At 34.7% G+C, this 12754-nt stretch overlaps 1 protein-coding gene across 1 annotated transcript in view; it reads right to left on the reverse strand.

The window, feature by feature from the left end:
• The window catches only part of LOC137401061 (dynein axonemal heavy chain 6-like), a 106544-nt gene extending 94392 nt beyond the window's left edge, over nucleotides 1-12152 (reverse strand). Inside the window, exons 1-9 of the mRNA XM_068087411.1 lie at nucleotides 12084-12152; nucleotides 11035-11210; nucleotides 10317-10584; nucleotides 7936-8073; nucleotides 5950-6090; nucleotides 3827-3839; nucleotides 3424-3611; nucleotides 1901-2141; nucleotides 641-898 (exon numbers count right to left, since the gene is read on the reverse strand). Coding sequence (XP_067943512.1) covers nucleotides 641-898; nucleotides 1901-2141; nucleotides 3424-3611; nucleotides 3827-3839; nucleotides 5950-6090; nucleotides 7936-8073; nucleotides 10317-10584; nucleotides 11035-11210 — 1423 coding nt within the window. The 5' untranslated portion in view covers nucleotides 12084-12152. The remainder of the gene's footprint in view (nucleotides 1-640; nucleotides 899-1900; nucleotides 2142-3423; nucleotides 3612-3826; nucleotides 3840-5949; nucleotides 6091-7935; nucleotides 8074-10316; nucleotides 10585-11034; nucleotides 11211-12083) is intronic.
• Nucleotides 12153-12754: the final 602 nt, after the last annotated feature.

Here is a 12754-nt window from a genome sequence, read left to right on the forward strand (position 1 = left end):
CTACTTCGGTACGGAATATTTATTCCAAGATTTTAAGATCTATAGCCGGAAAACCAACAAACGACGACATACTTTGAGAAATAAATATATAGATTGAGTCAAACCTTTGCTAATAATCACACTGAGCAAAATATGATGTTGTAAAGGAATATATATGAGACCACAATTGTACTGATAGTGTACTGTATGGCTGGAAGTAATTATGGCTAATGAGACATGTTTCAATGTTTATGGTAAATTCTAGGCACACCTGTAGTACCCAAAGCTAGCACTATGTTTATACCCCTTATAGACTTGATGACAGAACACCTTGTCAAGACAGTCTCATAGATTAAACCTAAAATGTAATTCAAAACAGCGCTAATCGCTTCTAACCCAAGAAGCCTATAAACTCTATAGACACAAGCTATACAACAACTAACTGAAAAAACCTGAGATGAATGAAACATTACCAAATGACAAATATTTACATAACATTATGAAGCAATTTAAACAAGGAGGTCAAGGAGATTCCTTAAAAGGTACAGCAGACATGTACATTCATTTGGCACATCCTAAAGACTCTAATTATGTGAGACCGACAAAGCTAATACTAACTAGTGCCTTAAGGAAAACTCTTTCTGTCACAAAAAGAACTCACATATCGCTGAAGAAAAACCATTTATGATGTCTTTGAGAACTGCTCTGAATCGCCCTGTTCCGGGAGAGAGAACCGCTTTTGTGGCGGCAAATTTTTCCTTGCGAGGTTGTCGAGAAGTCATCTCACCATAAGCATAGTCTGTTTCCTCGATATCAACTTCCTGTTCATTTTCCAAATCGTCATCATCATCTTTATCTTCGCTGATATATGTGACTGAAGAACCATCTATGTCCGATTCATTGTCCCCTGCCACAATTTCTCCTAAGAAAAGCAGGTAAATCAACAGAGCATCAACAGCAGGTAAAACCTTGCTAGCAAGTAGAATGTATGCAAGAGGTAAAATACTGCCAGCAAGTGCAAAGCATAAAGCAGGTAATGAGTACAAAATAGACAGCAGGTAAACTATTGCTAGCCAGCAGAGCATAAACAGCAGGTAACGAGTACAAAATAGACAGCAGGTAAACTATTGATAGCGAGTAGAATATATGTAAGTATAAACTAGTAATAGGAAACAAAGCATAAATAGAAGGTAAAATACTGCTAAAAATACTATTCCCTTGTCAGATTCGCAGGTAAGACACCATGAACTAGATACAAATTTTCATAAAATATTGTCACAACATACATTCGTTACACGATAGTTAATTTAAAGAGCTACAGCAATAAAATTGAATCACAAAAATCAGTTGAACTTCAGCACCTGTCTATCAACTATTTATCAACATTATATTGCTGCTGCAATGCCTTGAAAGTCAGCAGTGTTTAATATTAGTTAAATTTTAGCGTTGGTTTTATCAAATTTTTTTAAATATTACAAATAGATCAATGCAAAATCTTCCAATTCAAGCTGCAGTAAAAACAAAAGAGCTTCCATTATAGGAAGCATTGAGTGAACAGCAATTAAAATATATATACTGTAAAATATCTATTTGAACGCCATGGCGCTTTATTTTTCAACCTTTCTCAGATAGTGGCGTTCAGATAGAGGTGGCATTCAAATAGAGGCGGCGTTCAAATAGAGACGGCGTTCAAATAAAAATGGTGCTCAATTAAAGCTTTTACAGCAAATATTACCATTTCCAACGTTCCAAAAAGGTCAGGCTGAATGTGGACAAATCCATAATTTTTATAAATCTTATCAACAAAATATTATTACAGCGCGAGGCTATAACCATTTTTGCTTTAAATTTCCTTCAAGATGATAATAGACACATCGGTAAACAGCACACATATGAGTTTATAAACAGAATGAACACTAACCATCTTTCACATCTACACCAGAAGTGACTCTCTCAGGAAAGGTAACACCTTTTCTTCCAGAACCGTCTCTCATATGAGCTGAGACATTCCTCATCGCTGAATGAAGTCCAGCAGAACGTCGACTGCTCTCTGGAGAGCCATTAGCCGCAACTTTCACAGGGTTGAGAAGAACCATAGATATGCTGAAGATTGGCTCTGGTATCTCCTCAATGATCTCTTGCTCATGTACCTCTCTTAGCACCTACAATAAGTCAGTCGTAAGATTACCTACTGATGATGTGTCAAACTTGCATGTATTCTCTTAACAATTCACCTCACAAACTCCATATTAATGTTTCAAAAACTACCATAAGAAAAGTCTATTTAAAAAATTGAAAATTCTGAAAATGATATCAAATACAATTTTAAAAAGCATTACAATTTTGAAAAAGCCTCATAGCTTGTAGGGAGATCAACTATTTGGCAAAACGTTCTGTAATATTCAAACGACGCAGAGCTTAGCAACAACACTAAATCACAAAGACCCTAGAGCTGTTGAACTAGAAGCCAGGAGCACAGAAAATGGCTCTAAGCTAATCCAGTACGTTAATCAGTTACCTTAAAGGAGCGACTCTTAAAGATTGAAAAAGCTGAGAAACCAATTTGATTTTTAAAGAATCAGGCAGCATGTAAAACTAAAAATATACTTAGGCTTAGGTAAAAATTGAAAAATGGCCTACATTATTGGTGAGTGAGACAATTTAATAGACTTTATGTGACAAGCACTATCACAGAGGATCATATTATAGGTTATCTAAAAGAAAAGTGCTGTTAGGAATACTATTTTAAATACGCATATGGTATGCACTGCAATAAGCAAAAGAATAATAAGCAATGACTGGGACAACTAGCAATGTGTGACTAGCAATGAGCAAAACAACTAAAAGTTACAAGGATATCTGACAGTAAACAGAAAAATAACACTAAGCAGGGCAGTTGGCAATGAGTAGAACTAGCAATGAGCAGAATGAAAAATACAGGATTACATGCAATGAACAGAACAACCAGCAATACGGAAAATAGCTAGCAATAAACATGATGAGAAATACACAGACTAAGTAACAGTTAACAGCTAACTAGCAATAAGCAACTAACTAGCAATAAGCAACTAACTAACAATAAGCAACTAACTAGCAATGAGCAGCTAACTAGCAATAAGTAGCTAACTATCAATAAGCAACTAACTAGCAATAAACAACTAACTAGCAATAACCAATTAACTAGCAATAAGCAGCTAACTAGCAATAATCAACTAACTAGCAATAAGCAACTAACTAGCAATGAGCAACTAGCTAGCAATAACCAACTAGCTAGCAATAAGCAACCAACTAGCAATAAGCAACTAACTAGCAATAATCAATTAACTAGCAATAAGTAACTATCTAGCAACAAGCAACTAACTGGCAATGAGCGAATAGCAAGCAATAAGCAAATAGCTAGCGATAAACAAACTAGCATAGAAAACATGTGCTAGGCGTACTTACATGATCGGCATCAGGTATGACATGCTCAGATACAGCCTTATCAAAGTCAAATATCGGTACCGTATACTCATTCTTCTTCTTCTTACCATCTGGTTTGCAGACAGACGTAGATAGTGGTTTGGTTACAGTAGAAGTTGTCTCCGGTGAGAGAGTATAAGGCTGAGAGGTCATGTCAGTCCTATGGGCACAGTAGATAGTAAACACATAGCAAACAATTTGCCTGGTGACAAGGCTGCAGGTACTCACAAAGAAATTCTGCTTTTCGGACTTCTAGATGACTATTTACCATTGCCTTGGCTGGTTAGAAATTAGCAATAGGTTTTTTGAAGAGATTAGCATACCCTTTAGTTTAGTTACTACATACTAAAGTTTTATTTAACAGAGCTTCCCATAATTCTTCTTGGGTCAAAAGGTCGCTCAGTAATCAGAACTTCAAATCAGTCATGGAATTATCAGTAATTGCTTTCCTTAATGCAGTCCTGGTAGAACTACCACATGAGGAGTAATAACAAACTATTCAGTTAGCCAATTCTTCAGCCTCTCCTAAATATGCCGAATAGCTCACTAAAAGTTTGCAAAATTTAGATTAATAAAAATTAAAATAAACTTGAATTTATTGATTAAATTAAAAAAATTACAGATAACGAAAATAGATTAAATTAAACACTGAAGAAAAATTGGGTGTGTCGTGTGTTAAAGATTATGGACCTACTACAACAACGAAGAACAAGAAATTGTTTTCAGCTTTAAAAATCTTTGCGTATGCCTCAACATAGTTTTTTCACTCACACAATATTGATGAAATGTGTTGAGATATGAGCAGTAGATGCACTACTACAATTATCAAATTCAGTATACGCACTACTACAATAATTAAATGCAGTATATGCACTACTGCAATAATGAAATGCAGTATATGCACTACTACAACAATGAAATACAATATATGCACTACTACAACAATGAAATACAATATATCCACAACTACAATAATGAAATACAGTATATGCACTACTACAATGATGAAATGCAGTATATGCACTACTACAACAATTAAGTGCAGTATATGCACTACTACCATAATGAAATGTAGTATATGCACTACTAAAATAATGAAATGCAGTATATGCACTACTACAATAATGAAAAACGATATATGCACTACTGCAATAATGAAATACAATATATGCACAACTACAATAATGAAATACAGTATATGTACTACTACAATGATGAAATGCAGTATATGCACTACTACAACAATTAAATGCAGTATATGCACTACTATCGTAATGAAATGTAGTGTATGCACTACTAAAATAATGAAATGCAGTATATGCACTACTACAATAATGAAAAACAATATATGCACTACTGCAATAATGAATTACAATATATGCACTACTACAATAATTAAATTCAGTATATGCACTACTACAATAATGGAATGCAGTATATGCACTACTACAATAATGAAATACAGTATATGCACTACTACAATAATGAAATACAATATATGCACTACTATAATAATGAAATGTAGTTTATGCACTACTAAAATAATGAAATGCAGTATATCCACTACTACAATAATGGAATATAATATATGCAATACTACAACAATGAAATGCATTAGCAATCAAATATGCACTAATGTTCGAGCACAAAAAGTATTCTATTACACCTTCAATGAGAATACATAACATATATCGATATGTTATATTCAAAAGGCCACATATTATGTTGCGAAGTTTATAAATACGCTTATGAGACTGGAGAAAATTCAGCTGACAGGTTAGTGTAATAGCTCTGTTAGAAGTGTGGTCGGGGTGGAAGAAAATCACTCAGATCTGAAGTGAACAGTGACTAGATTATCAAATAAGAAACAGGAAATACATATCAACTAATTACTAACGACTAAAGCAGGCTAAAACAGGAAGTGGGATATCATGATAGACCTGGATGAAACTAGTCAAGCAGCCACCATGCAAAGAAAGAAAGTGGACAATACAGGAAGGAACTGGACAGTAGTAAAATGCTTGTTGTACACTACCTGGGAAGTTTTCCTGCTGGTTTTGACCTGAGCAATAGAAAAGCAGCGATGACGCAATCCAATCTAGCAATGTTAAGAATTTGTTTTTTAGAAGTTATCAGGAGCAATCAGCTTCAAATTGTATTAAAAACAACCACAACTGTTTATAGACTTTATTTGAACTAAATAAAATACATTTATATATAAATCCTAATAAATGCATGTTAGATTTCTAAACAAGAGTTCAGCTCCATCCGCTATCACCACTGTAGGGAGACAATGCATTGGCATATCTAATCTCATTTCCAACTTGTACTTGTAAATGACATTAAAAAAAACTTTATAAAAATCTTTTTAGATTAAAGCCCAATGTGGTAAAATTTTGATAAAAATTTGATCAATAACAAATGACAAACAATATGTCTGCTGATCAACAGCAGACATATCTAAAAGATTTTAAACAAAAATAGGATTTGAAGCTAGTAGTTGTTTACTAACCTGTATGTCTTAGCAGAGTTCCTTGTTGGGCGACTCTTGTAAAACCTTGATGAGCCTGGGAGAGAGGAAGTGTCACTGAAATCTCCATCCTGCTCTTCTTCTTCAGGATCCTGTTGAATAGACCTCAGGCTTATTTTCTAGATTAGATAGTCTACAGAGACGGTATCTCCTTCAATTGCTGAGATAGCCACGAAATGCGCCATTAAATTAAATCCCTATTAAATTCTCCGCTGAATAGTAAAAATATTTTATGCAGCTTAATTGTGTTGAAGCAGGCCAAAGTCTTGTTACGTGTAATGAGACAGTTTTAACCGTTGTCTTTGACACGCAACAAAGTGTTTAATTTAGTTAGTTTATTTGAATTAATTTAATTTAGCGTGTGGTCTTTACCTTTCACATCATCATTTTCCTTATCAAATCACTCAATCACAACTTGCCTGAGTGTTTGATTATTCACTATTGGCCGTTTTTGTGTTTGTCACTAGAAACATTTTCTGTAGTTTGTTTGCTTTAATAGTAAAATTCTGTGACACTGCTTAAGTTGTAAAAATTAACAAAAATTTAACAAAAGCAATAATTTTTATTTTCATCTAATTTTGGTCGCAAACAATAGTTATGATACGAGCAGCTATGGTCATTACTTAAACACCAAATTCTGTTCATGAACTATAGGTACTATTGTTTAATGAATTTGTTTACTAAAATCTGTGAAATAATGCTTTACAGATAACACCCTACATAACACACTACATAACACCCGACATAACACACTACATAACACCCTACATAATACACTACATAACACACTACATAACACACTACATAACACGCTACATAACACCCGACATAACACACTACATAACACCCGACATAACACACTACATAAAACCCTACATAATACACTACATAACACACTACATAACACACTACATAACACCCTACATAACACATTACATAACACGCTACATAGCACACTAAATAACACACTACATGACACGCTACATAGCACACTAAATAACACATTACATAACACACTACATAACACACTACATAACACCCTACATAACACATTACATAACACGCTACATAGCACACTAAATAACACACTACATGACACGCTACATAGCACACTAAATAACACATTACATAACACACTACATAACACACTACATAACAGACTATCACTCATTTGAAAAACTGATACCAATAAAGCAGACCCTACCACACATCTAATAGGCCAGACACCCTGTACCATATTTATTTTTCATAAAAGCTATATGTACCACTAATTTAATAGACTCTATGCCTTCCCTAATAAAACAGTTCCTTTCTGACAAAAACAATTCTATTTCAATGATGAGCTACTCATGAGCTCAAACAAGCTCCATAATCTCATTGATACTTTAAAATCCATCGGATCTCATTGATACTTTAAAATCCATCGAATCTCATTGATACTTTCTTGAAGCTCTTGCTGATGGTTTTCTATTTCGCTTTCTCCTTTCCCACTCACATACTCAATAAAAAAGATGAAAAAATCAAATCACGCATAAACTAGGGCGAAAATTTACTCAGACCTAAGCTAAGGTTGAAAAGGAGGTGGGGATATATACACCAAAGGAAAACATGATGACAAACGGGTAAAGTGGAATCACTTACCGCAGGCTATGACAATAACATAACGTGTAACAGATAACATAACATGATAACAGTCATGACAATAATATTGAAGTGTTGGCAAATCATAGTTTTTGTGTATTAAATTTCATTTTGAGTTTCGAGTCATTACATACAGATTGGGAGTTATCAGCACATATAAACATTCAGCATCATGAAAAAAATTTACACTAAAACAGCTAAGGATAAGTTTTATGAAACTATCGAGACTATCGAAACTATCTTAAAACATAAACCATAAAATGACACAAAAGAATCTGTGCTGCCATGCTGGTTCTCAATAAATCTACAACAAAGTTACTTACTACTTCCTCTCCAACAACATTAGCGGATGCAGTCATGAACTCTAGCAAATGGTGCATTGATGTCTTCACAATTCGTCTCAGCAACTCGAGCACTTGCATGTCGACAAGACGCAGAAATTGAATGAGACGAGCGAGGACCTTCCTCCACTCGGCTATCTGTGTGTAGGTAGGCTTCTCTGTAAATAATATTGCCCCAGATGGTCAATCATCATCGGTTTAAATCAGGAGGCAACATTTAAATACTAAATGACTGGTTACAGTGGTCTGAAGGTTTGAATATATGCCAAAAATATAAATTAAATTAAACTAATAAACATTGGAACTATAAACTATATAATAAATACATAATATAAATATTTACTAATTGTTGATCAAGTTGATCAACACAAAATATAAGAGATCATAGTTAATGCTGACGCTGTTTCTAGTTCTTAGCCTGCTTTAACAAACCACTGAGAAAAATCCTTGATATATGTTTCCCCAAATCTGTTCTAAAAATTAGTCTGCCCAAAGTCAAAGTTAGAGGTTTGCGTAAAAAATTGCTTCATATGAGATTTGAACTCACAACCTTGGAGTTGTGAGACCGACACCCTAACACCTGCACCAGCATGTAGTTTAATCATCTGAATTCAGCCAGCAGTGAGATGAAAGACTATATGTCTTCAATCCACTATAGACAGCTAAAAAATTTGTCCAACAACTTCTATCTCCTTAGAATAATTGTGCACATACTTATACTCTGTCCTATATTGGCACTACAGACGATCTTTTACGGCAAGCAAGACTGTCAGGGTACTGGCTCTCACAATAAAAGAGATCATATGACCAGCGATATCCCTATTGGAAACTCCTGGCATCATCTTTTCTTTCATAAACCGATAGCATGCAATTAAACAATGCCACAATAGCTGTCTATAGTTGATTGAAAGCATATAGTCCTTCATCTCACTGCTGCCTGAATTCAGATGATTAAACTAATGGCTGGTTCACACTATGTCGTCATATGGCGGTGTTGTCCTCTTGTCAATTATTCGTCGATTATGTACACCATAAACTGAAGGCGTCGTCAAGGCAACGCGGATACTTCGGGAATGTTTGAACTGATCAAACTTTCTCAATAGTTTCCCAAACACCTACAACCTGTGCAATGTTTATCGCTTCTGCGGTGGTAATTGTCCGCCTCGGATTGCTCGATTTGTATTTCCTTTTATGACAGTTGCTGCGGGACTAGTATTTCGTCTTTTCCATGACCCATTTTATATAGAGAATGTTATACCGTGAAAATTTCAATGATGCAAAAGTGGATGAGTTTGTGATATTGTGAACATAATTATCACAGACTATCACCGAAGTGTTCTGTGATTAACCTCGACATATGGTGATATAATGTGAACCAGCAGAGTGCACATATCAATCAATCTAGCTATAACCAATAAGTTAAATCAATTTAAAAGCAATGAGTTAGTAAAATCCACCCATGTTACAGCTAGATTAGAAATAGATTGTATGAGAAATGTCCCAATAGCTATTCTAATATAGTGACAGTGGAGAAGACAAATCCCAGTCTAAGCGCTATGCAAGCATGGTTGATATTACTTTTAAAGGCAACCTCCCGTTATCGTGGATAGAAAGTAAAGATGACCAATAACTAAATAATTTGTAACTTACTTTTAGCTGAACGAGGCGTCTCTGGACGGATCCCTTTAGTCACGCCTTCCAACTCTGCTACAGCCTGCAGTTTAAAACAGCCACAAGTCTTGATTAACTAAATCATATTTCAACAGCATTCTATAGCGTGAACAGTATTTAACTGTGTGCAGTTGTCAAAACTTTATTTACTGATTGACAACTGCTGAACATGACTGAACTTTTTTTCACGCATAGTCCAACTAATTTAGTGGTTGTGCTCAATTCTGTGAACACCAAATGAGTCAAATGATATAAGCATACATATTTTATTTTTGGATACTCATTAAAATAAAATTTAAAATTAATTTCTCAAATGCTTCGCTATAATGTTTTTAATAATAAAAAATTGCACTTTGATTCGGATACTTTCTTAAAACGTAACCCCAATTTAAATAAAAAGAAAGAATAATTATTTTTGAATTAATTATATTATAGAATTATTTGTTTTTCTAAAAAATACAGTAGGACCTACTCAATTAAAAAGACCATAATTTGATTCCAAACTCAGTCTTATAAATCTCTTGCTAGGAAGCCAGCTAGTTCTGTATATAAAATTCGCTGAATTTTAGAAAAATCTGAACAGCGACAACTTTACCCGCTGACATCGCTTTTAGATGATAGAGAAGAATACACAGCATTCAAAGCACATAGCTCTCTTGCTAAAAATACAAAAAAGGTAAAATAATGCTCACCGCACAAGACTCCCAGACAATGAGCACAATCTGCTTCCTGAGAGCGAGCAGTGCCTCGCTGCCTTTCTTTGAAGCGCTACTCTGAATGCTTGCAAAATCAGAAAGTGTGTAGGTACGATTCTTATCAACATCCACAAGTAATATCCCAGAATCCTTAGTACCATATCCTGTGAGACTGCTAGAGGCAGCCTCGCATATTGACTGAACGTGTAAGAGACATCCTTGGAGCACCTCATTGGCAAGGAATAGTCTTTTCGTGAGTAATCCGCTAAAACCATCCACTCTTTGTTGATCACAGGTTAACTTTTGACAACAAAGACTTCATTTATTTGTTCTACTTGAACATAGACCTGTATGTCAGGTTTCACAGGTGCCATACACGGCAAAAACTATGTCAAACGTGCCTGCACTTTTTAACTAATCTTGCAGTAGTGCTCACGCTTATTGAATCCATAACCTGATGAATTTTATGATGAAAGCCAACTTTTTAAAAAGATTTCAGCACTGCAAGTTTCTTGCTAGCTTTGGTTTGCTAACGAAATAAGTTTTATCATATTCAAAAAATTTTATATGGAATGGTCAAAGAATTTGAATGTGTTAGAAATTTATTAAACAAAATTAAATGCTACAGTTCTGATAAAAATTTTGTACATCAAATTGGAATGTCAGATGGCCGTCCCCTATTCATATTCACTGAATGACAAGAACTGCTACAAACCTGCTGCCATCAGATTTATTGTTTCTGACTATGCGATGCCACATGGTGAAAGCCTTCCACTTCCTGAACTTTTTGAAGATCGGAATACGAATGATCTGATTATAAAGGTCTTTCTCCCAAATCCACTGCAAGACGGGAGTAGCGACAGAGTCAGCCATTGGGTCCTTCGGATTCATCTAGAGTGAATAGAATGGAAACAGCATGAGATCAAGATGAGATTAACTGTGTTTCCATCTACCTTCGCATTGTATCACTTAATCTATTCTATACACAGAAAAGAACCAGATATTTAAAACAACCTCCAAAATTTAAACAGGAAGTTGTGTCATGTTTAAAAGTTTCCCCACGACCTTTGAGATACACTCAAGTTTTGATGACAAGTCTGAAATAAAAGATGACAATTAGAACAGATCAAGTGGCATTCCATCAATTTGTAGAGAACAACGTCTTTATTAATAAATCTCACTTTGTCATTGTGCGTGTCTGTCTGTTAGTCCACATAAACACTATTTGTTTACACATTTTTTGGCTGATTTCACCACAATGTCAAACGCAAACGGTCTGTGTCTTTCGCCAGATTACTTAAAATATTTGGTTTCAAAACGCCTTCTGGTTTATGTAAACCAGCCTCTTAAAGACCCACGTGCGGGCCATCTAATTGTAAATAAAAGAAATCTCAGAGCATTGCCGAACTTACTGCCAGTTACAGCTAATCAATCAATAATCAATATCGGTTACAGCTAATCAATCTACATATTTACAGATTTAAATTATCTACAGTTGACAAATGTCATTAAATAGATTTAATGCATTCCAGTTTAAGCATTAAAGTTTAGATTACCTTGGCTCATAGTTCAGTGTAGCTACTTTTAACCAATAGAGAACACAACTCCACAGCTAAGAATATTTTTTAGTAGTATCCAACGAATTACTATTTTCAATCAAACTAAAAATTTATTTTTAAATAAGAATATCATAACCAACATAAAGGATATTGTAAATTCAAACCAATACGTGGAACTGCTAAATCTAATCTGGGTAACACCTACATATGTGACGTAGGTAGAGCTGACTGTCCAGTAGTGGTCTTTAGCCCGGGCCTGCACTTGAGTTACTGTACTCAGACTATATGGATTATAAGGAGCAGTAGGATCAGCAAATGAAGTAGGAAGGCAGTAAAAAAACTTTCCAGGGTCAGGTAGAGGGCAGAATGATGTTTCCTAGCAAAAATAATAATTACTCTGTAAGCCTGTGGGAGAAATAACTTGAGCAATTACTATGCGATTGCAAATAGGTATGAGATGTAGTGAGATGTCTATTTGCCTAACTATCAAAAGTCATTGACAGTATTTAGTCTATTAGAGGTACACAATATTTCAAAACTCTAAGAAACAACAACTGACAATTAAAAAAGAACTAGTATTCGCACCCGGCGTTGGCTGGGTGATGGACGTAGTTACAATCATATGTGACAATATATTTATTTATATTCAATCTATCCGCTATCTTTCTTTCATATACGTGTATATGAAAAACAAAGTTTGTCTGTCTGTCAGCTTATAAAAATCAAACCACAAATAGTTAGGTAAAAGCAAACATATGGATCTTATGTAACTCTTTACAAGGAAGCCTATTTCGACTTTGATCAGGGTCCTCTTTGGAGGTTTACTGGCCAACTTTGTGAACTTTACACACTGTAAAATATAAATCCAAGTGTTTC

This window comes from Watersipora subatra, chromosome 7 (assembly GCF_963576615.1).
Source record: "Watersipora subatra chromosome 7, tzWatSuba1.1, whole genome shotgun sequence".
Taxonomy (NCBI): domain Eukaryota; kingdom Metazoa; phylum Bryozoa; class Gymnolaemata; order Cheilostomatida; family Watersiporidae; genus Watersipora; species Watersipora subatra.